Source organism: Pinus tabuliformis, chromosome 9, assembly GCF_031772625.1.
Source record: "Pinus tabuliformis cultivar Carrire ecotype Pingquan chromosome 9, CPIR1, whole genome shotgun sequence".
NCBI lineage: Eukaryota > Viridiplantae > Streptophyta > Pinopsida > Pinales > Pinaceae > Pinus > Pinus tabuliformis.
Window position 1 is genome coordinate 888,532,148 of NC_142307.1, and position 27,909 is coordinate 888,560,056.

Genomic DNA, 27,909 nt, shown 5'->3' on the forward strand with positions numbered 1-27,909 from the left:
TTGAGTTCTTTGTTGCATTGCAATTATTTTCGTGTTATAGCCTGAGGGCATTCTTGTCTACGGAAGGAAAGCCACAATTACTTGTCGTTTTCCTTGGGCTGTCACATATCCTAGGCTTAGCGAGATTTGTATGTTCTCAGTTGAATGACAAATCAAACTTTGCCATCATATGGCAAGTTCCTGTTGACACTAATAGTTGTGCTTTGCAAGATTGTGGTTGCTTTGAAACAAGTTGCCAATTGCATTAGAGTTGGGGATGTCATCTGCTAGACTAGCCATCTCCATTGACTTTAAGGAACACATAGTTCAAAAGGCCAAACACTATCCAAAACAATTCAAAGAAGGAAGATCAAAAGGAAGTTTCCATAAGCCTTTATATTTTCTTTCTTCCATCATTTAAGATATAAATTTCATTGGTCACTTTACTTGTTCTTTCATTTATAAAATCAAGCGAAAGGATTTTTTGTGGATCGCTGATTATGACAGCAATCCAATTTGTCTAAGGAGGGACCAAGTTCACTTGCCTTCCTTAGCCAAAATAGAGTAGAGAATAGTCGGATTTACTTGGTAGTCTTGTTTGCATTTGAAACTGACGGTTGACCCATGCTAAACTTTGGAGATTTGTTTAAAGGCATTTCTTAGTCCTTTTTCTAACTGTTGTTCTTGACTGTCTTTTTGGGCATCTTTAAGGACAAGGAGTAGCTCACTTTTAACTGATTTTGGGACAGCCTTGGAAAGGGGAAGGATATTGGTGGATTTTGGCAACAAGGGCAAGAAAACTTTTGAAACCATTAAACCCATTCCTTGTAGCTTTTAAAGTGGTTATCCATTCCAAGGATCCTTCAAGGATTTACTATTTTGTAACTCATTTAGACTTCTCCCCTTCATCCATAAGGGAGTTCTACGTCTTTTGGGTTTTGATCTTAACATTGAGTGAAAGATCAAACCAAACTTTGTAACTATTTTCAAGTAACTTTTAGTTTGATTTTTTGATCACTTGTAACTATTGGAAGGAAGTACCTTTCCCTTTTGAGGGATCATTTGTATACTCCTTCCAAAAAACTTCCTTTTCATCCCACATTTTATAAGAGGGAGCTAATATAATAAAGAGACATTTTTTCTTGGCAGCTAGAGGATTTTGCCCTAGGCATCTCTCTCTTCCCCATTTGGGGCAGGTCTTCATGTGATTGATTGAAGGTTTGTTGCATCATTTAAAACTAAGTAGATTAGATCAAAACTAATTGCAATCCATTCATTTCCTTCTCTTCATACAATCATACTTCAATTCATTTACTTTTGTCCATACAATGCCTTCATTTCCTTTCTACAATTAGTTCAGCTTAGTATTTTATCTTACTAGTTCCATTAGATCTGAGTTTTCATTTGCATTTAGAGAAATTAACCTCCAGCTTAACTGGTTGTATAGTTTAATAGGGACCCATTTCTCCCATTTCTTTTTCCAAGTTTGGAGACAGTAAACACTCAACTTGCTAAATTAGGTTGGGGAAACCCAATGTTCGATCTACTTGCGAGTGGGCTAACTTGTGAAATCAGGCAGGTACTCATTGAAGCGAAGCTTCCCGTGTTGAATCTCCTTGCAACTATCCTTATATTTGCTAGGACAAAGGCATGGAGGAAAAGATTCACACTAGATTAGGTGCAATCTCTCCCTAATTTACACTAACTCAAGAGACAACCTAACTAATTCTAAGATCAACCAAGAGGAAATTCATCACACCTTATCTTTGCATTGTGTACTTGATTGAGATATCATTGCTTTTATTTACAAATTGCCAAATTCTTATTTCAAAGCATTTTGTTTCAAGCACCCTTTATTTCAAATCTCTTCAAGTATTTTACTTTCAACTTTTTTCATTTCCAAGCACTGTACTTTTCTTGCAAGCATCTATATGGATTATTGGCATTGGTCTCTTTATCTATCATACATTTACATTGCTTTAAGTATTTCATTCATTGGTTTGGCACTCTTATATATGTTTTGTCATGAATGTTATGTCAAGCTTATGTACTTGCGAAACCATTTTCTATTTTGAAGCACATGTGATGGTCTATCTTGTTAATGGTGAATTGCAAATTGGTTTCAATCATATTAACTCCTAGAACTTGTTTAGCACAACACTAATCAAGCCTTAGTTTTCTTCTTTAGGGACTATCCCCCTGGCTTCGCTAGGACTTAACCTAGACAGAGGAGTTGGGAATTGGGTGACAGCCCCAACTTGCAACTTGCCCCAAAGACCACACCAAGTGGAGTTAAGGACTTTCTCCATGACAATCCCAAGTGTGGATCAAGGAAGCAACAATTTTCAACAAGTAAACCCAAGAAAGTGTGCCACAGTAGGAGAAAACTTTAACTTTCCATTGTCTTCAAGAAATATAACAAAGGCTCAAAGGGGAAAATTCCCCAAATCACACCCCAAGAAATCATGGAGAGAGCTACTCCTTAAATAGAGTCTAGTTCCACATCCTCTTACAATAAAAGAACAATTGTTCTCCTGGATCCACTAATCTCTCCAAGAACAATGACTGTGAAAGAATTGTGAACTCATACTTGCTTGACAAGGAGGGCATCCAATGAGCAAGAAGCCTCTAAAAATGATATAGAAAGAGCATTGGAAGGAGGAAAGTTGGATGTAGCTCCACCTTCTTCTACAATAAAAGAATAATTGTTTTCCTAAATCCACTAATCTCTCCAAGAACAATGACGTTGAAAGTGTTGTGAACTTGGACATCCTTGCCAAGGGGGGCATCCAACAAGAAAGAGCATTGTAAGAAGGAAAGTTGGATGTACACACCTGTTAAGAAGCGAGAAGTACTAATGGAGTAGCATCAACATTTCCTAGAATAGATGTCCCCATGACTATGGAAACCTGCTGAGATGGGCCATGTAGACTACCTTTATTGGAGGCCTCCTAAATCTAATCAATATGCTTACTTTATCTCGAATGGAACTGAATAGACACGCTAACCTAGCCCCCATTATTGGGAACCCATTTTTTGCTTCTTCAGACAACTTAGTTGCAATTTGTTTTGAGTCTTGAGCCTTGTTGTTTGACCTCCTATTGTTCTAAACTTGCCACCATTCCAAGAGATTTTATTTATCTTTATAAAAGGGTCTATAGAATTTAGAGTTTCAACAATAGGGTTTTCAGTAGGTAGAAGCACCAAAGGTTTCTAGTTTGTTTAAAGGACGATCTTTAACAAAATGTGCAAGTAAGAAGTAAGAAAGACAACAATTTGGGAGGTTGAGATACATGACCATTTCAACATGTTCCATAAGAGATATTTACATTGAAACATGTACTATGTGGTAAAGGTTCCAAACCAAGGTTGCACATAAGCTAAGGCACCAACAATCATCTTTACTCCATTCAAAAACACCATTTTGGGTGCCTCCTCTTTCTCTTACACTTCACAAGCAAACCCCTTGCCAAGCCCTAGAAGGATTCCAACCTCTAGCCGCATGGACCCCATTATCAAGATATAATTCATAGATGCTTTGCTCCAAGTGCACTTATTATAAAATGTGGAGGATGACAACGTTCTTCTTTAATAGATCAAAGGCAGGTTTGACTACTTCATAGGAAGAAAGTTATCAATTTAACTCCTCCCAATGTGGTGGAGAGTTTGAACTCAATACAAAGGGTTCTCCTTCATACTAAATGATAAAATCATCCTCAGAAAGCACTTTTGACAAAAGGAATGTCCATCTAACACCTAGTTGTGTTTACAGCAATAAGAGATATTATCCATCCTGGGATTCTCTAGGACATGGTCAAAATGGGACTCACTATGAAACTCATGATGGTTGATAGCCAATTTCTTAAAACAGAGGAGTTTCTTTTCTGAGGTGATTTCCTATTTTCATTGCCACCATTGTTCCAATTCTCTTATTACTTCTTCTCAACACCTTTAAAACCCTATGGCCTAAACAGTTTTAAAACTAGTAGATTATTGACAATAAATTACAAATGCCCCTGAATGATGCCATCAAAACAGTATTTTTTGGCATCAACTTCAACAAACTACACTTAAAGTTATTGTGTCATAATACAAGTCGTGATCACCTCCAAAGACTATGAATTGGCCATTGCATCTTTGTCAATTTCAACCTTTGAAGTAACCACAACCACAAGCGAAACACGGATTAACACCAAGAAGACCCAAAAATAATGCAAAGGAAGACACCCAGAACGACCCACAAAGGTTGCTCGTTGCCAGGGCATGTTGGAAACACAACCACTCCATATGTAGACAGAAATCCCAAAATCAATCACTAACAACAACCTCACATAAGAAAAGAGGTCCAAATCCACTCCAAACAAACACCCCTGTAATTCAACTGAAGAGAAGGAAGAATACATCACTGGGAGAGATGTGTCACATAGGTAAGGAAGGTCATATGGGTAAGGAAACCACATAAGGCACAAAGGCCTAAATCCACTCCAAACAACAACATCAAATTTCAGACTGGGAGAAAGGCCACGATGCAATAAAAAGATAGAGATGTCACATGGTTAAGGAAGCCCCACAACACATAGAGATAGGAAGGATGTGACATAGCATATAGAGACAAGACAGAGAAACTAGATCACTCGCTACTCAACACCACAACACCATCACAACCACAAAACTATGCTTACGTGACCACTATCATGACAAGAAGCATCCATCCATGTTCCCAATGCATCACCACCCTAGTGTTTGAATGGCTTAGCATTTGTCCATTAAAATTTCATTTAAACAACAAGCGTATTCTATGTGAGAAACTTGAGTACTAGTTCAATTCATCTAAGCTTTTGAATTTGTGTTTTGATTAAATCAATGCTCCAGACTCTAATATAAATAATTCCAATTTCATGATCCATGACAAACAAGGATCATGAAGCAATAGAATTGAACAACGCAAACCTTGCATTAGATTGGCATTAGATTGCATAATCAAGGATGTCGCTCTACAATCTCTGCTTATGCGAATCAACAACCTTGAGGTTGATCTAGCCCAAATTATAGGATATAGTTCTTAATTGTTAGTTATAGCTTACAGAAGATCCCAAATATTGGTTCTTGTTACCCCTATTTCAAGAAGGGCACCTATATATTCATTTCAACATTCTTAAACGCCATTATAACCCAAGTTCACAATTTAGAAGCCATGTAACAACCATGTGAGGCTCTATATCCATCCTAGACCTTATGTCACATTGCGTCAATGTGTTTTGGTCGAACCATGGCTAGTACCTTTCAGTTTATTTTGGTTCCCTTTCGTCCTGGATAGGACTGGAGGGCCTTGAATGGGCTTATATGATAAGCCATGATTTTATGGGAGCCATGCTTATGTAGGCGTGATCACTAGTGTATGGACCAGTCCTGGTCGCATCAAGTTGCAATTATGTCTTATCACATAGTTATGAGTCTACAGAGTCTGTAAGTGGCCTTGGATTTGGTGTTGTAACCCTTAGATGTTTCTCAGACATGGCAGTCTAACAATAACCAACATTTCCATCCTTCTAAATGCAATTCACGTTTCCCAATGGAAAGTGGTCCCGAAAGTCAAAAATTCAACAAGGTATCAAATTGCAGAGCTCAATGACAGTATGACATGCCGTATGGAATTTTTCCATTTGGTGAAGGCATTCTCAAGATATAACTAGTCAAAGTTGGTCAAACTAGTGGCACAAGTTTCTAGCGAACAAAACAAGTCGAGCATTAGTCAGATTTTCACATACATTACATCAAAAATGATCTACTCACTAAGAGGAACAAAACCCATGTTTGATATTTTCTAAATCCTCAACAATTTTAGAGATCATCTACCTGGGTGTGATCTAAGACAGGTTTCCAGGTGGCATAACAGGGGAGATTTTGTTAGAATTTGACATGTAATATGTCAAAATTGGTCTACAGAATGAGAAGAACAAAAGCCATGTCTTTTCCGAAGAACTTTCGAGATATCGCATAGGTCTTAATGAAGTGGAAAATAGGGATGATGTGTCAATGTAGGGGATAATTTGGTTAAACGAAGCAAGACCCAAATGAAATCAAACTGAGTTACAGCGAATCCAAGTGGCAGAATTGGAAAATTCAACTATGCATTGAATATCTAGAAAAGGGTTGTCAAAATCAAGTTACAATCAAAGGGTGAAACAGTTGTTGGATGTCAATCTAGTGGAATCTTCAAGCACGAAAGCCTATTATTCTTCATATTGTTGACTTTTGTATACTTTGATAGCGAAATGTTGAGTTTTTTGGGTTGTGAGAGTTACTTCAACCCCTTTGTGGGAAAAGTCATGAATTTAATCTAATATTTCATTGAAAAAAATTATGAAGTCTCCAACATGTGACTAGAAAATATTGTTTTCTAGAGAGAGCCAAACTAGCCATTATCTTGGCATTAAAAAAAAAAATTATAAACGGCTAGACTCTCCTCTAGTAATTGTTGTTGACTGTAAGATTATTTATGTTATGGAACAAGAAACCACATTTTGCCAAATACTCTCTTGTGTACTGAATTGATTTTTCTATGCTTTCTTTTCTTAGTTTTAACCTATAATTTGTGCTTAATACATTGACTTGTAGGTATAGTTTGCAGTGATCCATTGAGGGGTGGACAACCATGTCGAAGGGGAGATTATCATCTGAACCTTCCCTACCATCAAGAAGACACAAATATAAGTGTTGGACAAGTCCTCTAAGAGGAACCTTCAACCAAATTTGTGGGATATTAGTGGCGCTAATGCTATAGCAATTAGGGCATCTCAAAGGAGTAGATCATCCCAGTGGAATTAGATCTTTTGAAGGTTATACTAGAGTGCTTTGAGTGAAATAGTTTCATCCCTAACTCATCATTCATTCCTAGTCCTAAAGGGAAAGCTGGTAAAGGAGAGTTGTAATCACAATTTGGCAAAGTGGTAAGAGAAAGCAAAGATAAATCCTCACTTTCTCAACCATTTATTGACAAAAATTTTAAAACAAATTTCCTTTCAATTTTTTTTTTCTCATATCTTACTAACTTACTTTAGTTTTCACATCTCTCTAGCTAGTAAACCATTGGAAAAAAAAGTACATAATTTAGATCTTAACCAATGGAATAGATATATCTGATTTCTTGAGCTTTATTTATCATATTTTATGCAGATATATCTAGTATCATGTGTCCAGATCAGCAGATATATGTTGTTATAAATTTCAAATTGCAAATTTTCACCAAAAAGGTATTCTACAAGGCTCAACACATCAAGTATTTTATTTTGCCTTGTATTTGTTCAGATTCATTTTAATTGTTTTATAATTGCATTTGAAGCTTAAAATAAATAATTTCAGCATCTAAAAGTCTTATTTAGTAGCCGAAATAATTTTCAGGGTAAATACCCAAGGGGTTTAAAACCCAAGGCCTTCTAAAATTGAATGTTCAGTATAGGTCTAAGGCTTGAAGGTGGTTTAAATTGACCATCATTTAGACTTTTAGCCTCCCCACCCTTAGATCTAAGATCTATATGTCCTCTAGTACTTTTGGGTGGGTGGCTTGTTGAAGGGATTCACTTCTACAGCCATGCTAAAAACAGGGCAGCAAGGAATTTCATCAGGAAACCCCCTAACCAATTGTCAATCTCAAAAATATTCATATATTTGGTTAGGATAATTTCTGTAGATCACAATTGACTACCTACATGATATATAGTATTTTAATTGTTGTTAGAGAATTTTATTTGTAGATTTGCAATCCTGTTAAACAAGACGACAAGCATATTTGTTCAGAATCTCTTCTAACCAAGTACCAATTTACATAATTAGATTCTATTCAGTTTAGCATATTTTCCATACACTAATTTTGATTATTTATTTGTTGAATTTCATTAAGTTTTACTGTACTTTTAGGTTGGTTTAGTTAATTGTACATTGCAGATTTTACATTAAGCCAGCAGGACAGCATTAAAAACTCCTTCCTTCAACCAATTAGAAACTATTATAAGGCACTGGTTGTGTTGTGGATTGGTTAGATTATCTCATGAGAAAGCTCCCATATTCTTCTAGCAGGAGTTAAGGCTTGAAGAGTGGGACTAGGCCGAGGTGAAAGTGGACCTCCATCTTGTTTGTGTGCCGATCATAGCAGATTGTATGAGCTTTAGCAATCTGCTAAACAGAATGGTAACAGTTCCCATTTTTTATCCTTTCTGAACACATGTTATAGATGAGATTATTTTGGACCTCTATTGACATTTTGTATTTTATGGGCATATATTTGAAATCAAAAACATGCATGACCTTTAATTTTGTTCTCACCAAGTTTTTGTCGAATTTTTCCTTGGCTGAGTCAAACTCTTTAACTCTTCTACCTTGCTGAGTTTTTCCCCAAACACATTGATAATGTAATAAAGGTTCAAATGGGTATGTTGTTGGTATTGTTACATTTGATAACTAATATCATGGAAGTTGTTGGTATTGTTATAAAAAAATAATATCTAATATCACGTAAGTTTGTGTATCATTACATTAACAATTTAATACCTAGACTACTGGAAAGCCTTTTTCTTCATTAAAAGCTTGTCAAAAGATCACTGGAAGGTCAACCATCCACGCTAAATTTCCCTCAACAACGACAGTGAATCATTCATTTCTCGAACTGCAATTTATTTATTTCACAGAAAAGTTGAGGTATAAATCTTATAAAATCGAATATTATTTAGCAATAACTAAGAATCTAAGATGAATATTGCACATTAATACAGCCTAACCAACAGATTTAACATAACACTCTCATCAAAGAATATATGTGACATAAATTTATTATAATAAGCAAAAGCTATAATGTACAATAAAACAAATTTTAAGAACAATCCCTGGTTTTTATAATATAATCCAGGAAGAACAAGTCACCTGCATCAAAGGACAACCCTGAAAATGAAGCTACTGGAGGTGTCTCTCTCAGCACCAAAGGTTTTATAATTGTCACAGGTAGTCTAAAAAGTGGTCCACGCTGAGGTGCCTTGCAATCAATACCATGTACTTCAAAATAGTGCAGCCCTTCTGGAAGCAAAGATGGATCTACCAAAATGCTGAAACAATGAATTGAATTAACCAAACAAATACCAGAAAATGTAGGTACATTTCTTATGGATGCACAAGCATACAATCCCTATAGTACTTCCTTCAGCTTTATCCTTTCCTTCGATTTACACTTATACCAACATTGGCATGCTCAAGAGTCATTTCACATTCAACCCTCATGATGAAAAACTAAAATCATTGTTAACCAATAACAAGAAATAAACTGTGGATATCACTATTGCTCCAAAAAGATATGTCCACACAGGTGCAGTAACTATCCCTTCTAGTAAAAGCATTAACTGTAGCAATTCAAAACCAGGGAAAATTTTAAGGACGGATATTTATAACAAAGAATAGAAACCTTGGCAAATCTTACTACTCCCTAATATGCAAACTGTAAAAAATTTGGTGATATTTTTGTGAAAATGTTCAAATTTCTAATGATTTTGTATATGTCTATAAATTTTGATGAATTTTAAAGTAAAATGATTTTATCCTACAAAATCTGGGCAAATCATCTTTTGAAAAAAAATGGAAATTGCTGAATCTAATTTTGGAAAGGCGTGGAAAATTAGCCGATTTGCAAAAGTTAGCCCTCAAATTTTCCTTGTTTAAGGCTCATCCAAGGAGCAGGCCAACTTTTAATGAAGAGGGAAACCATTTTACACTTGTGTGAATGGCTATGCCTACATATAGATTTTAGCCATTCACTGTCATGCTAAAAGAGCCAGTTTAAAAACAGAATTGTACTCTCCTGAATGGCACCAAAGCAGTCATGTTGGGTCTTCCTGTAGATGTTGTGAAAACACATGCATATCTCTACTTTGTCCAAGAAATGTATGATTTATTATTTAATGATATATCGTTGTGTAAACATGAATGAAAATTAAAACATATGCACAATTTCAAAACAAATAAAAATCATGTCCAAACCACTCTCAAAGCATTGAAACAAATTACAATAAAAGACAATAAGCACATATTCTGAATAAAATGTCATGACATATCCTTAGCACAGATAGTATGCTTCCATGCATTAACAGATTGTATTTATTCACAGTTTTCTATCTACAAAATGCTGGTATTATATTCCTTTTGAGCTCCAAGAATTAAAAAGAATAACTGCAACTAACTACAAATCAAAATTGAATACAGAGAACTTTGATGGTCATCGATGTGCTGCAAGGGCTAAAATTAAATTTACTTAGTTTGCACGGTAATGAGCCACTTCTCCAGGATACAGATTATGGATCATCACCAGACCGATAGACAAGCCAGATCGAGACAGACCCCAACGAAGGGTCCTGCTAGCCATTGGACCGCCTTACACCCTCAGCCAAGTAGGCAATCTTCTATCAGGAGTTTCTTTTCCTCAAAATTCGATCATATAAAAACAGGGCTTCCTCAGTCCTCTGCCCTCCTCAGGATAGTACAAATGGGTCTTCTTTCCTGGCCACTCCATGAGGAATATTGTCCACCATTGTATCAGCCCATTCACAGTGAGCAATGACTCTCACGGAAAGGCCACATCTAGGTCCCCTCCCTCAGCCTCGACCATCAAAGCTTGACGTCATCTCTCTCCTTCTCCCTCTCTCATACAGCAATGACTCTCACAGCAAGGCCACAACTAGGACCCCTCCCTCACCCTCGACCATCAAAGCTTGATGTCACCTCTCTTCTTCTCCCTCTCTCATACAGCTGCAAGATATCTAGTCTCAGATTGTATCACAACATCTATCTTTTTATTAGACTACAAGGTTAGAACTCTTGGCTAGATAATTCTCTTTTACCTCCTTTAGCTTCTTTCTTTCAAAATTGTTATAGGAGTTGCTTTAGCACTCCCACGGTGTATTTAGACTAGATATACTTTAGTCCCATTGACCTGCTTTTGTGGTCAGTTGTTGGACATTAATCAAAATTATCCTCATCTTATTATCTACACCACCAATCTATAAATGAGGGGATCCTTGAATTGCTGCAACAAGAACAGAGCTTTGATTTAGAATCATAAGCAGCACCTGCTTGATACTGTTGTCATTTAAGGTGCGACACTTAGATCAACGTGCACCAAGATATGAAAAGATAATTTTACTAATGTCTACAAATGTTCAAGCTAGAGAGTACAACCAGTTGCCACTAGCCTATCAAAAAAGAAGAAACACACCTGATGATAAAAGAAACAGGTGTCAATCTTGAAAATACACAGATCAATCTTGAAATTAGATCAATCTGTCAGTAAACCTCTTGCAGCCAATATTGGGAAGTTTCGTGGAAACTACATCAGCAATTTAAAGATATAAAATTTAAACCAGAGAATCATTGGAGGTCTGAAAGTGGGACTGGCTAGAGCTGAAATTATGAGTTCAATGAACTCATGAGTGTAAGTGGCAGGAACAACCCACAGCAATTTAACGCCCTTAATTAAATATAAAAAATCAGCCCTTCAGACATGCTAGTTTTGCTTGCAGGCAGCAATGGTGCCCAAAAGAGCCATGGAATTTAGTACCTATGGAGTTTCATGAGGTATTAAGTCTCACTTTCATTCCAAAATTGCTTCTTTTGAAGACAGCCCTAACACTTATATCAACAACAAATGAATAGGCCTAAGCTGTAAATAGAGTCATTATAAGAATGCCCACACTGGTTACTGCTAGAAAGAATAGTCCCAAAGGCAGTCCTTGGTACCTGAGGCAGAGAAAAATGGGAATCCCACATGGGGACGAGCACAGTGTAATATCCCCAAGGAAAATTAGCAGTAAATATGCAAAGCAAACATAAACAAAAACACCATAAACAGTGAACACACATTCAAACAATAAAATTACACCAAAAACTGCGCTGCTGAGCTCTTTTTATTAATAAAGATGGGTGTACAATAAGGGGTTGGAAGGAATGCACCTGGGCTTGTTCAAGGCAAACTAGCAAAGCCCCAAATGACAATTAAGACACCCTCCACCAAAATGCTGCTATACTGCTCAAGTGCTGCGCTGAAGATGCCCAGAAATACATTGTTGGCTGAATGGATCTGCTGCTAGGGCCCTCTCCGGTGCTCAAAAATTCTAGAAAATTAATCCTGGCCTCTCAACCAAATACCCAGAATAACCCATGCAGGAATTGGCCAATGCTTGACTTCGGAAATTTGGCCCTATTTCCCTTAGCTCCTCTAGCTGGTAGCTGAATTGGGACACCTGTTTGACCCCTCAAATCTGCCGAGAAAATTCTGCCAAATTATTTCTGAGGTCCTTGTCAAAAGCCCAAAAAACCCCAGAAAGCGTTTCTCCTAGTTTTGACACTCCAAAATTGACCCCAAATGCTCAGCCCTCCTCCACAAGCAAAAGATGTAGCCTGTAGCAGATGCTACGTTTGCTGCTCTACCAAAATGTTGGAAAAGCCCCCAAAACACTTCCCCAGACTCCACCTCAAGTTTGAGGCCCAAACTCACTTCACTCCTAAACTCGCAAGTGTGTCTACTCCAAGCACGCAATCCCTACACTGCTACAGCTTTCCCTACTACTGAAATCGGCCTCCTTGTTGTTGTAACTCGTCCTCCCTGCTGCTGGTATGATTTGGGACTAAGTAGAACTCCCTCCTTGGGCTAGCACTCGAAGTCCACCAAAGCAAGGGATGAAATCTCCGCTCAGAGACAATCGTGTGCTAAACAGCACTTGCAGACTTGGCTTCCACTTAAGTGTGCTATGTCAAAGACAAGTTTCAAAATAGATGAATGAATGACCAAAATGAGTGCTTCTTGCTCTATTTATAATTCGTGGCTCCTTCTCTACCTGTGGTCCCCACTCTCTCTCTCTCTCCCAGTTAGCATTCCCTTCTCTTTCCTCTCTTCCAAGAGTGTGAGTTCCCTCCTTGGGTCAAATTCCTCTTCTTGTGGTCCCCACTTTCCACTAGAGCCACAATATTCTCTTTTCCTCCTAAGTTCCAATGTCGAAATTGCGTCATCTCCCCAAACTCATCCCTAATGCTAAAATAAAAATTGGGGAAATTACAATCCTCCCCGCCAAAAATTGGTTGTCCTCAAGCAATCCTGAACTAGTGCCTCCTCTGTCTACTGATCCCCTTATCATCATCAATAATACCAGGGTCCCAAATGTGCCACTGAGTCATCCCATGTCTCTGCATTGTCTTGACATGAAAGAACCCCTCAATACCAGGATCCCAATCCATCTTGTCCCACCTGAAGCTCCCCACACTCCACTCACTATCCTTCCCGATATAAGTACCAGAAGTCCCATGTATACCATCAATGAGTACGGGATCACGATAATGTGACACCATGCCCAATTCCTCATGAAGTTGTCCTACCACGTAGTCCATCCCATGCACTCTAGGACCAGTGTTACTTGGGAGCGGGAGCGAAAGCAGGGAGCGGAAGCGAAAACGGGTGCAGAAGCGACATTTTCAGAAACTCTCGGTTTGGGAGCAAATCCCGGAGCATTTTATATATATATATATATATATATATATATATATATATATATATATATATATTATATTTTGATACATATATGTCAACAAAAACATGTAGAGTGATGAATTAGATATAAAAAACATAAAAACATAGATCGAACCATATAACAACAATCATCTAGAAGTTATAATCTTCATCTACCACGTCCACAAGTTAGTAACATAGTAACATACAACATATTGAGTCTCATGATTCATCAATCTTAAAGTTTCAAGCTTTCAAAATTCAATATATAACATTTATCATCATTGATCACCAAAGTTGTACTTGTAAGCTAAGTGTAACCATTACAACAAATAATATCTAACATGAAATAAAATGTTATAAAATGAAATGAAATGAAACAACTTTCAACTTTCATGAAGCATCATATTCATAATTCATTACTAATGAGTTATAATTGCCAACTTCAAACTTAAATTGTCATATATTGTTTAAAAAATTATCATAATTAATATGAAAGAGTCAATAGTTATAAAAAGCTACTAGAAACTAGAAAAGACAAGTAAATCTATTATCTATTACTTATGGTTGGGCCTCTTGCCACCATGAGAAATGTCTATTTTTTTAGTCTTGTTGGAAAATCAGGATCTTTGTCATTAATATCACCCTCTAAGCATTAACATAAGATAGAAAAAGTATAGCATGTCAAGTCAAGATTTTGTTTGAGTGATTCGTACATTTTTAGGAGGGTCACGATAGAGGAGTTCGACAACCAGTGTCAATAACATCAAGCTACATAGAGGGATTGGTGCTCTTGATTAAATACGATTTCCATACCCTAATACATGACAAAATTCAATGGAAACATTGCAATCCCCCAATCCTGAAATCTTGAAAAAATGATAAGTCTACTGGATTTTGAATGAAATCTAAAATTCTAGTTTCTCCATATGAAATCCAATGAGGTCGGAACCACTCTCAAACATCCCAAGTCATTTCATGGTAATGTTAAAAATTTAAGTAAAAGGATGAAAATGAAGATTAAGAATTTAACATTACCATGAATCGCATATCAATACTAGGGCCATAGGCTTGATCATTAAGACGCCCAACTCAAAATTTATTTGTTTCTCTGAAAAAATTGCATTTGGAACATTACCACAAAAAAAATTGCAAAAAAGGCTAAACGCTCCCGAAAAGGCAGGGAGCAGAAATTTTTTTAGGGAGTGCGCTCCCGAGTCGCTCTCGCCTAGAGCGCAGATTGGGAGGAGGATCAAGGCGGGTGGGGGCGCTCCCCCGTAACACTGTCCAGGACTATACACTCGAAGATACCACCCAATCCCTGCAGAGATAGTGTCTCACTCACGTGAGTTTCTCTTGATATCATCCTACTTGCCCACCTACCATGCTAATGAAGTCCCCCACGCCATCGGTGACTCGCTAAAGCCCAAAGGAAGATCTGCATGATCTCCCCCTATAGTAGTCAGCTCATCCCTGAAGGTTATTGAGCTGTGAAGAGCGGTGATGATCAGGTCCCCTGTTAATCTCAGAGTGGTGCCACCATGCTGAAGTTGCGCTACTCTAATTATGACATACTCCCCACCGTGTGCGCACTGTCCTAGTGGCGAAAAATCTGTGAGAGCCAATTTCATCCTTCCCGAGCGCCCCCATGATGCCAATATCTACCCCTCCACTGCCAATCTAGACCCTGAGCCATAAAAAGATAAGTCTGCCTCGCCATGTCGTGGAGGTCTCAGTGATCCCCCATGTGTCAAACCCAAAGTGAATTGGATCACCCTCTGCCATGACCCTGCTCATCACAAAGGGGAGTGATCCACCCGCCAACCGGGTCCCTGGATCCCCCAAACATACGGGGAGCTCATAACCCTGCCCTCACAAGATGTCGCTGCGTAGCACTGATATCTGCTAGAACCCATTTGGCCCTCATCTCTACCCCCTATATGTATCCCCTGGGAGGACCCCAAGTATCAGGAGTATGTCCCACGCATGCGAACTTTCCTTGCTCTTGCCAAACCACGCAGAGAAATCCACTATCCCAACTCCTGACGATACACCTAGACACTGTTCGGAGTCTGGGTACCCTCCTGAAGACGAAGTCTACCATCCACCATCCCTCAAGTGTGAGCTCAGGGGTGGAAAAAATACTACCTCAGCTATCAACCACGCCATCCCTAAGCCTATATCCGACAACTCATGCACCTACCAAGGGTCTCAACTAGAGAGCCTCCTCCCGACTCATCGTACGCGGTGTCTCATCCAAATGGCTAGGGTGAGCCTCCCATGCCCTGCTGCCTAAATAGAGAGTGTCAAGGGTAAACAATCAAACACTCTATGATTGTAAGCAATACTGGAGGGTGATTGACAGGTATGTCCCAAAGGGTATGATCGAAAGTCTATCAAAATGCACAAGAGTGATCCTATGGACGACACTCTCTCCGCCTTGGAATTGTTGATAACTCCCTTGAAGAACTGTCTCCAATAAACACAATGTCCCCAAATTCTCAACAATGTCCTCATCATTCCTAGGTGAGTTGCATCTAATGGTACACCCAATGCCTTGGTCCATAAGTATCCTTGGGGGCAACGCGCCAAGAGTTTGTTGCGCTACATCCTGTGTCACCGCATACCACCAAGTATCATTGTACTCTTCGTCATGCCACTGTAAGTTGCGTACACCATAGGATACCCCCGGCTAAGACTATACCATCCTGTACCACCCCTCGTCCTGTCTGCGTCAAGGCACCAGTCACTCCTTATGTGTACTCAATGTGATGTAAGGCACTTCTACTTCACCGTGTAACCCAACACACCACAGTACACCACCATGCATCTCCATGTCCACCTGTAGTCCACTGCTCAATACTAGATTCTCCCACACATCCATAAATGTGATGGCCTAGAGTTGAGTCTCTATGTGTTAGCCCACACTTCATTGATATCATCACCTCCACCATCGCATCACTATGCCCACTAATGAATGGATCTTCACTCCAAATCCCCTCTGAGGGATCTGAGAAGTGAATCTCTCTATGTGTCAGCAGTGATGCTACCACTGCGTTGCTCCTCTGCGTCCTCTATGCCCCACACAAACGTGAAGAGTCCCCAGCTCCATACAAGGCACCGTCTGGTGGCCTGCCAATGCCACCACATCTAACAAACTCCTGCCAAAGTATGTTGACCATCCCATGATCCCGTGTACAGAAGTCATACCAAGACAACCGAAGGAGTCTATCCATAAACTGGTTGGCCTCTGGTGCTAACCGAGACTCCCCTAGCGAATTACATGCTCAACTGTTAGGTCAAATATACCATCCAGGTTGTAGTCAACCAGCATACATGGGGAAATGATAGGTAGTCCCACCCAGAACCCAATGCCAGTTTGCATTGTCAGTATCCCCAATGACTGGAAGCTCCTGTTGAACTACACCCAGGTCCACCACCATCTCCATAGCCCACTTCACAGGGTACCAGCTCAGAATCTCTCGCCACCCAACCCCAAGAGAGGAATCGAATGCACGAACTCCTACACATAAAACAACCCCCACATGCAGATGTTGCACCATGTGAAACTCTGATTGTCTCATCCCGCTACCCAGGTTAACACATAAGGTCTGACTAGGCAACTTTGTCTCTCTCCCTCTAATGGGAAAAGGTGACCCTATAGTGCTGCTAACCTGGTCATCCCCTCTGGTATGTCTAGACAACTCTGCCTCTCTCAATCCAATGCGTAGGGATGGGCTAATAACATTGTAAATCCTGTCAATGCACCTCTGAAACAAACTATGCTGAAATCCCAACATGTGGTCTCTATGTTTCCCCTCATCTAAGGCTAGCCCAAAGGACGATTGCACATCCTCCTCCATCATGGGCTTAACATGAGCCTCCAACTACTCCACCATAGACAACCCAACATGCACGACATGCTCACTCGTCAGCTGTAGGTGACTGTCGTCCGACAACTCTGTCATATATCTGGATGCCCCTGTACCTATTGGCTCCTCATCAATAGTGGAGATGTCTCCCGACACCTCATCAACTTGTGGTGCACTACAATCACCTGAGAACTCAATCACAACCTGGGATACCTCATCAATGGATACCTCAACAACAGGTGGCATCTCATCAACGGGTACCATCTCATCAACGGGTGTATGCTCAACTGTCTCCTTGCTAACAATGGCTCCTTCAACTACTCTCTCGTCCTCTTCCTTAATCCTCCTCATCATCCCCGCAAAATTCCACTGAATCTTCATTGGTTCGTGCATGCCTCTTAGTTCACAGAACTCCCAAAAAAAGAGGGATGCCTAAATGCCATGACCCAATGATTGGTATGCCCTCCAGTTTGCTCCCAATAACTCGACATCAATCGCAATCATGTCTGGATTCTAAATTGCGAAATGAATCAACTTCTCCCCCACATCAATCATCATTTGTTGCATCCTAATCACCTCATTCATGGTTACCGCCATGTTGTTTGATTCTAACTTTTCTGTGGATCCCACAATTTCTTAGTTTTTTTCTTTAGTCTTGTCATAGAACGAAGGGTTTCCCACAAGCTGAACCAAGATTATGGCTTTGATACGACTGTAATATCCCTAAGGAAAATTAACAGTAAATATGCAAAGCAAACATAGACAAAAACACCATAAACAGTGAACACACATTCAAACCATAAAATTGCACCAAAAATTGCGTTGTTGAGCTACTTTTATTAATAAAGATGGGTCTACAACAAGGTGTTGGAAGGAATACATCTAGGCTTGCTCAAGGCAAGCTAGCAAAGCCCCAAATGACAAATAAGACACCCTCCACCAAAATGTTGCTATGTTGTTCAAGCGTTGCGCTGAAGATGCCCAGAAATATGTTGTTAGTTGAATGGATCTGCTGCTAGGAACCTCTCCGATGCTCAGAAAAAATTGGGAAATTAATCCTGGATTCTCCACAAAATACCCAGAATAACCAACGAAGGAATTGGCCAATGCTTGACTTCGAAAATTCGGCCCTATATCCCTTAGCTCCTCTAGCAGCTGGCTGAATTGGGACCTTGTTTGACCCCTCAAATCTACCCAAAAAGGGTTTTTGTCCCAGTCTTGACGCTCCAAAATTGACCCCAAATGTTCAACCCTCCTCCACAAGCAAAAGATATAGCCTGTAGCAGATGCTACATTTGTTGCTCCGCAAAAATGCTAGAAAACCCCCCCAACACTTCCCTGGACTCAACCTCAAGATTTAGGCACAAACTCCCTTCACTCATCAACTCCCAAGTGTGTCTACTCCAAGCACTGCGCAGTCCCTGCACTGCTACAGCTTTCCCTGTTGTTGAACTCGACCTCTCTGCTACTACTTTCCCTGCTGCTATAACTCGGCCGCCCTGCTGCTACTTTCCCTGTTGCTCGTACGATTTGGGACTAAGTAGAACTCCCTCCTTGGGATGGCACTCGATGTCCACCGAAGCAAGGGTTGAGATCTCCGCTTGGAGACACTCATGTGCTAAACAGCATTTGCAAACTTAGCTTTCGCTCAAGTGTGCTATGTCAAAGACAAGCTTCAAAAGAGATGAATGACTGACCAAAATGAGTGCCTCTTGCTCTATTTATAATTCGTGGCTCCTCTCCTTGTGGTCTCCACTCTCTCTCTCCCCTAATCTGCACTCCCTTCTCTTTCCTCTCTCTTCCAAGAGTATGAGTTCCCTCCTTTCGTCGAATTTCTCTTTCTTGTGGTCTCCACTTTCCACTAGAACCGCAATATTCTCTTTTCCTCCTAAGTCCTGATGTAGGAATTGCGTCCTCTCCCCAAACTCATCTCTAATACTGAAAATTAAAATTGGGGATATTACACATAGCAATTAGAAACCTCACCAAAAGGGCTTCTTCTCTTTAACTTTGTTGAAGAGATGGACAATTCAGAAATGCTCAGATTGAGCCAACAATTGTGCAGTAGGACCTCAAAAGCTTTTTTCCACTGCAATGAAAAATTATACTAAAGGGCCCAACCAATATAGATTGAACCATGGGTTGAGTTTCAAACTCCTCACTTATCGTTTTAGCATTTCTGAACCAATTGGTAGCCTCGTAGGGAAGTTATGTTATGAACAAAGTTCGTAACCTACAATAATCTTCAGAATACTTCGAAGACAAATACATCCATTATAGGACAACCAATTATATATACGAATATTTGAATACAAGTGAGATGATGTTACAAATCAAGGTGAGGGCCTACTTATATACCTAGGCAAGTACCTCTTCATAAACGGTCATGTCCTTAGAGACATGCCTCTTCAATACTAATCACAAATTAATGTACTAATTAATCATTACTATATTTACATTATTTTTATATAAATTATATTCATAACATTGCCTTCCTCTTCAAAAAGCTTTGTCCCTAAAGCTTATCACTGACAAGGCGTGTCATTCTGTTTCTTGTCATGTAAATTGTTCGTGTCTTTTATGAATTCTTGGAGTTGTCATCTTCGTTGATAGAAGATGATAGGATCCTCCAAGTGATAAACAAAACTTTCCACTGAGAAGGGATTGGACCATCCTAAATTAATCTTCTGTGGAACTTGGCAAATACTTGATAGCTGGGATAATTTGTTATCGTCAGTCTGGATTGTGCCGACATCCTTATTCTTCAGAACATGAGTTTATTGTTTTTGTTTTGCGTGACACAGATACATAGACAGATTGGGATGTCTACTTTTGTGGTTCAGATGTCGATAAGGAGTATTGGTAATTTGATTTTCCTTATCTTATCTGTGTCATTTTCTTGATTTATTTGAAGTATTTGATTCCCTTTAGCTATGGAAGTTGCGTGGTTAATTTTTGGAACTTCACTTAAAATTTGCGTTGCTTGAACTGCAACTTTTGAGTACATCTTCACTCCAACTGGTTTATCCTCTTCTTGAGTTGTGATATTGATTGGATTGGTATTTGTTCCTCTATCTTCAACTAAAACTGTAACGACTGGAGACGTCGATACTTCAACTTGAGTACAGTGTTCTAACCTCTCTTTTAACGACTTCTTGTCCTTCTTAAGCTTCTTAATTTGCATTAGTAATTTTTCACTAAGGTCTTTAATTCAAGAAACTTCTTCATTTCTATTAGCAGTGATTTTTTCAATTTCATTTTGCATATTTTTTAACACTTTTTTACTTTCTTGAAAAAATAATTTTGAAATATCTTTTATGTCTTCTAGTGTTACTGAATTTGGCTTCAGTGTAACATCTTGTAATGTTATTTTTTTCTTTTTGTATGAAAATGTCAAAAATTCCTTTTTCTTATTTAGGATGAAAGACCCTAGAGTTTGCATCGAGGGTGGACCCAAAATAATGTCACCTTGATTGTTCCATCGGGTTTGAATTGAGAATTGTGATATGGATGTATAATCTCTAATGTTTAATTGTAAATTGGTTATATCATATTTTCTGTTGTCAAAACAATCTAATTTTTCGATTATATTTGACTCAGGAATCGCTAATTGGTTTGTGATTTTAGGCTTTCCATAATTTTTATCTTTGGCAAGTGAGATAACAATAGTAACATCTTTCCCTGCAATAGACCCTTTAATTCTAAATAGCACTAAAGCATAATTACGTGAGGCTTCCGAAAATCTTCTTTCCTTCATTTCAAGATTAGAATGTGTTCTTTTTTCTTCAATGGTTGACTCGATTTTGTTTTGTTGAGATGGACTTAGGGTTTTAAAGGTAACCCTTTCTAATCTTTACAATAAAATATTACTCCAATTTTCTTTTCTTTTCCTTTTTTAGATAACCTTTCAAAACTTATCATTCCTTCAAAACCCCATTTTTTTAATTAACTTTAATATTCCGTTTTTTTTTTTTTTTTAAATATGACTTTAAATCAAAACTTCCTTATAAGTTATAACAATCCCTTCTCTTTTATATATTTTTTTAATTATAATAACAATAATACTTTTATTTTTAACTTAATATATATAATAATGCTAATAAAAAAAAAATGGTAGGAAATTTTTTATAATGTCAAGATGATACCTTACATCGTTGAGGAGTCATCGACTTAATATTAGAGTTACGCCCTTTCATATATTAAGGTCACGACGTTTCCCTCATCGTCCAATTTGAACAGTCCATTAATTTTTGTTGAATGAACAATGAGAGATGCATATCAATTCTGTACAAATGACAGCAGGCAACAAAAATCAAAATTTCGATGTATGGCTTAGTAGTTTGGGTAAGTTCAATTAGCAGTCGGTGGCGGTGATCTATACCTAGGGCAGAATGAACAACAGTTTGAGTGCATTCAATTGGTGGCTACAAATGGAACCTGAGGGAGGAAGTAATGTAATGACCCATTTTGGATTTATAAGCAAAAATATAAAAACATACAATATATGCATATGATACCTACATATGCATACATCGCATGTCTTATGCTTGTATACTTATTAAATAATTACGAAAGATGTTTAAACGAAGGATAAAGGGATTAAGTACCTAAAATCATTAAGGGAGGAAATATTTCCTAAAATTTACACTTCCAATCATGTTAATGTAAATAAGTATAAATATTCATTTTAATTTAAATAATATAATTAAAATGTTAAAAGTTAAAAATAAATATTTAATATAACAAACACTTAATAATATACCTTGATACAACCATTCATTGTATTTAAATAATATAATTAAAAATGTGAAAGTTAATGTTATGTATTTAACATAACAACTACCTTCTATGTATATATTCGCTTATACGAATAAAAACTTGAAGGTTACACATAGCCACGTGACTAAGCAAATAAAAAAATCTGGGAGGGCGGTGGATGAGACAACAACTGCCTAAGAAAACCTATTTATCCATGTACACAGAGAGATGAAAGGGTGAAGGGAGAGGGAAATTCGGAACTGAAGATTGAATTGTTGAGCTCAGAGATTGGAATTGAAAATTGGAGATCTGAGCAATTGATCTTGAAACTTTTGGGCACGGGGGCGAAAGTACTTTGATTGCGAAGTATTTTGGAGCTGGGTACCAAGGATTGTGCCCAATTTCGCTAGGAGATTTTGGTCATTTGATAACAAGGGTGAAATTGGGAACGAGGACAGCCTGGGATCGACATCAAATTCAAAACTTAACAAACAGGGATTTTCCTAAATTTCACTGTCTGCAAAATTAGAAGTAATTTCATAATTTTATGTACTTAGAAACCTTATAGATATCAACACACAGCAAATGGGGGAGGTGCCAGGGGACGTATCCACCCTTCATGAGGCACCAGCGAATACAAAGGTATTAGATGATGGTCGCACATAGCAGTGTCATCAGTTTCAGGCCGACCTTCTAGCATTAAAAAGGAACGTCACGTCAGTATGAGAAGCTATTCTATTATAGAACGATGAGTTGGAGGGCATGAGAGTGATTTGTGTTGAGTTAGCAACCAAGATGGCTCACGTTGGGGAACGACTAGATTCCCTAATGGTACAATTAGAGTGCACATTAGAGCGTCGGAGCAGCTCTCTTCAAGCATACATAAACAGGGCTAGCATCACTGTTAGGTGACCTTTGCCCATTGGAGAGAGAGAGACAGAGCGACCAAGTCATGTTTCATGTGTTGACCTGGATAGTGAGATGAGACGACCTGAGTTGCAGAGGGTGCAGCATCCACATGTTGGGGTTGTTCTGTGTGGGAGTTCGTGCATTCGATTGCTCTCTTGGCATTGGATGGCGAGAGATTTTGCGTTGGTACCCGGTGGAGTGGGCAATGGAAATGGTAGTGGACCTAGGTGTAGCTCAGCAGGAGCTTCCAAGAACTGGCGATACTAGAAGCCCAAACTGGCATTGGGATCCAGATGGGGCTGCCAATCATTTCCGAGGTATGTCGGTTGACTATGACCTGGATGGTACAGTTGACCTAGCAGTTGAACACGCACATTCGTTGGGGGAGTTTCAGTCAGCACTAGAGGCCAACTAGTTTATGGGCAAACTCCTTGGGTTGTCTGGTTATGACTATTGTACATGGGATCACGGGATGATCAACATATTCTGGCAGGAATTTGTCAGAGGAGGTGGCATTGGCAAGCCACCAGACTGGGCCTTGTATGGAGCTAGGGATTCTTTGCGTTTGTGTGGGTCACAAAGGATGCAGAGGAGCAGAGCAGTGGTGGCATTGCAACTTACACCTATAGAGATTCACTTCTTGGGTCCCTTAGGGAGGATTTGGAGTGGAGATCCATTCATCAAAGCGTATGGTGATGTGACGGTGGAGGTGATGATATCAATTGGGTGTGGGCCGACAGGTAGGGACATAGCTCTAGACCATCACATCCAAGGATGTGTGGGAGCATCCGGCGTTGAGCAACGGTCTACAAGTGGGCATGGAGATGCATGGTGGTGTGTTGTAGTGTGTTGGATTGCATTGTGGAGTAGGAGTGTCTTACATCGCATTAAGTACACGTGGGGAGTGACTAGTGTCGTGACACAAGTAGGGCACGAGACAGTACAACATGGTATAGCAGTAGTCGGGGATATCCTGTGGTGTACAAGGACACGTTGTGGCATACAGTGGCATGTCGAGGAGTGTGGTGGTACTTGGTGCTATGTAGTGGCATATGGTGCGGCACAGCGGGCCCTTGGAGCATTGCCTCCAATGAGACTTGTGGAAAGGGACATCATGTGTACCATTAGGTGCAGCTCACCCGGGATCGACGAGGACACAATTGAGCTCCTGAGGACGCCATGTTCAGTGGAGACAGGTCCTCAACTAGGTTATCAGCAGATCCGAGGTAGACAGAGGGACATCCATAGGGTTACTCTTCAGTACCCCCGCAAACTCTTGATCATACCCTTGGGGACCTACCCACCCATCACTCTCTAGTGTTGCTTACAGTTGCAAGGCATTTGGTTGTTGCCCCTTGATGCTCACTGTTCAGGCAGTAGGACATGGGAATCCCACCCTAGGCAGTTGGATGAGACATCGCGTGTCATGGGTGGGGAGGAGACTCTCCAATTGAGATGTTTGGTGGAGGCATGAGCTAACAGATACAGGCTTAGGGACGACATTTGTTTATTGTCGAGGCAGCATAGGTTCCACTCCTAGGCTCATACGTGGGGAGTCGATTGCGAGGGAATTGCATGATGCACTTCTGGCGAGACAATCGTTTTACAAACTTACAGGAGCCTGAGAGACAGTGGATGTAGACTTCGTCTACAAGAAGGTACCCAGACTCCAAGCAGTGTCCAGGTGTAGCATCAGGAGTTGGGACAGCAAATTTCACTGCATGGTCTAGCAGGAGCATGTTAGGTTGGCATGCGTGGGACAGAGGCATGATACTTGGGGCCCACCTATGGGATACATACAGGAGTCAAAGATGAGGGCCAAATGGGTTCTAGCAAGTAGCAACGCTACGCAACAGCATCCCGTGATGAGTGGGAGTTATGAGCTCCCATTATGGTTAGGGGATCTAGGAATCCGGTTAGTGAGTGGATCACTCCACTTTGTGACGAGCAAGGTCATGGCAGAGGGTGATCCATATCACCTTCGGTTTGATACATGGGGGATCATTGAGACCTCCATTACATGGTGAGGCCTGTTGTTGCTCAGGGTCGAGAAGGGCAGTGGAGGGGTAGACATTGGCATCATGGAGATGCCCAGGCAAAATCAGCTTGGCCTTCATAGATTTTTCGCCATCGGGTCCGTGGAGAGGAGGATACAATCCGCGCACAATGTGGAGTATGTCAATGTTAGAGTAGCGCATCATCAGCATGGTGGCACCCCATTGAGACTAACGGAGGACCCGAGCATCACATCACTTCACAGTTCAACGACCTTTAGGGATGAGCTGGCTACCATAGGGGGAGATCATGTTGATCTTCCAATGGGATTTAGTGAATCACTGATGGAGTGGGGTACTTCATCACCATGGCAGGTTGGTCAACAGGATCATATCAGGAGAAGCTCATGTGAGTGAGACACTATCTGTACAGGGATTGGGTGTTATATTCAAGAGTTTACTATTGGAGTGCATGGCATGGACTACTTTGTAAGGCAGCCTCACGAGGAGTTGGACATAATGCCACATTATCATGATCCCCTACTCATTGATGGTATGCATAGGGTTTCGGGTACTTATACCTGGCAGGATAGTGAGTGGAGCAAGGGGAGCCTCATGTTGGACAGGATGGCTTGGGATCCTGGTATTGAGGGATTCCTTCATGTTAGGACAGTGCATAGGTCAAGGACGATTCAGTGGCGCATTTGGGACCCTGGCACATTTTGCAATGACAGTGGGTATCAAAAGCTAGAGAGGATGCTTGTTCAGGCATTGCTTGAGGACAAGCAATTTTTGGCGGGGAGGATTGTAATATCCCCAATTTTGATTTTTCGTTTAATAGGTTTAACGGAGTTAATTGGGGAAGTGCTAAGACTAGCACAGTTTTGTTATCTAGGCATTGGAGACATTTTTTGTACAAGGGACTTAGGAGAAATCAAAAATCCCAATCTTAGTGGAATGTGGGGGCCACCCCTAAAGGAATACGCACCCCTTGGAGGAAAAACCCATTGTGTGGGAAGGAGTTCAAAATAGTCAGGCATTGCAGAAGTGCTAAGACTAGCACAATTATGTAATTTGGGCATTGGAGACACTTTTGGTACATGTAACTTAGGAAAAAATCGAAAATTCCCACGTTATTGGAATGTGGGGGCCACCCCTGAAGGAATACGCACCCCTTGGAGGGAAAACCGATCGTGTGGGAAAAAGGTTGAAACAGTTGGCTAAGGAACCCGCAAGGGAAGGTGAGGAACCAATTATAAACAGGGGGTTGAAGTTAGCATGGAGTACTTTTGATAATTTGTCATTTAAACATTGTTGCTCAAGTTGTTCAGTTGAGTCACAGGTGTTGTTTAGCACTAAAGGTTTCCAAGGGGAGATCTCACCCTCTTCTTCAGTGGACCACGAGTGCCACCCTAGGGAGGCAAATACTACTCTTCTTTGGTAGCTAGGAGGATACCATGTAGTAGCACGAATTTTTGGCACCAGTGGGAGGCAGAAAAGGGAGCTACACAAGGCTTGGTGAGGTATTGTGTCAGACAGAAGAGATTTGTTGTTGATGGGATATTTTCTCACACAAATATTTATCGGAAGGAGGAAATTTCCCAGGAGGAGAGGTGCTTTTCGCAACAAAACAAATTGGTGTGGCTGGGCCTTCATCATTTTCACCAAGACTGTGCAGGTGGTTGTGGAGTTATTTGTGGGGAGACTTAGTGAGTGGGATTGATGAGCAAGAATTGTTTGGGATTTGATTGGAGGGGAATTGGAGGAGAGTTCCTAGCCTTGGAGTAGCAGGAAACACCCCAACTATCACAGGTGACATTTTCCAACAGTAGAGGAGGGCCAAGCATTTTGGGGTCAATTTTGGAGCATCAAAACTAGGACAAACCCTTTCTAGGTTTTTATGGGTTTGTTGAGGAGAGGCCAAGATTAATTTGGCATAATTTGTTGAGCAATCTACAGAGCTCAAACATGTGTCTATTTCCAGTCAACAGTGCAGATTTCAAGGGTAGCGCAGAGCATGGAGGGGAAGTCACTTCCGATCATCCGAGCACCTTGCTTTCTCACCTGTGATTTGTCTAGCTTGCCTTTGGCAAGCCTAGGTGCACTTGTTCTTGCCTATTGTACTCCTACCATGATATATAATAAAATGGCTCAACTTCTTTGGGAGTAAATTCTTAATGTGTTGATATTTTGCGGTGTTTTGATTTTTGGTTTCATGTAAGAAATTTATGGTTGTTATTACTTAATATTTCCTTCAGGGATATTACATTCTCTTATATAAATTTTCTCTATGTGATCATATATGTTGATAAGACTGAGAAACATTGTCGTGATCCTTTCAAGCTTCAGTAATGGTATTACTTCAATTATGCTATTTTATAAAGGAGATTGAATCTAATAAGTGTCCAAATCTCGTTAATCTCGTCTCTATGGAAAATGGAATGAATAGTCTCTGTGCTCAAGACATTAGAAGCTTGACAAGGTCTAATATCATCTCTGTGCAATCAAGGGTTCAAGCTCATTATTGTGTCTCAAGCTAGAGGAAAATTCAGATCAGGATGTACAAATGACACCTTTAGGAGACTGTCTGATGTATCCTATGAAGAAAAGATAAGAAACTAAAGTCTAATCATATGGTACCTTGTGAAATAAAGGGGAAAAGTCTAATATTGCTATATCTCTTAAGGGTGATCTGAATTTGCATTGAAAGATTGATCTATCGTTGATGAGTGTTGTGCTCCTCTCTATACATATAAGTCATAGTAATTAGTGCACTGCAAAGAGACCAACCCAAAGCCAACCCTTTATATGTTCTAGACTAGAGAATCTATTATATAGCTAGCAAGTCTTCAATTTTATGATC

General features: G+C 39.8%; 1 protein-coding gene across 2 annotated transcripts in view; it reads right to left on the reverse strand.

Annotated features, from left to right (window-relative positions):
* TPP2 (tripeptidyl peptidase ii) overlaps nucleotides 1–27,909 on the reverse strand; it is a 531,975-nt gene that overhangs the window by 288,897 nt on the left and 215,169 nt on the right. For both annotated transcript variants that reach the window (XM_089443702.1, XM_089443703.1), the window contains one exon: nucleotides 8,896–9,074. In XM_089443702.1, the coding sequence (XP_089299828.1) occupies nucleotides 8,896–9,074 (179 nt within the window). The remainder of the gene's footprint in view (nucleotides 1–8,895; nucleotides 9,075–27,909) is intronic.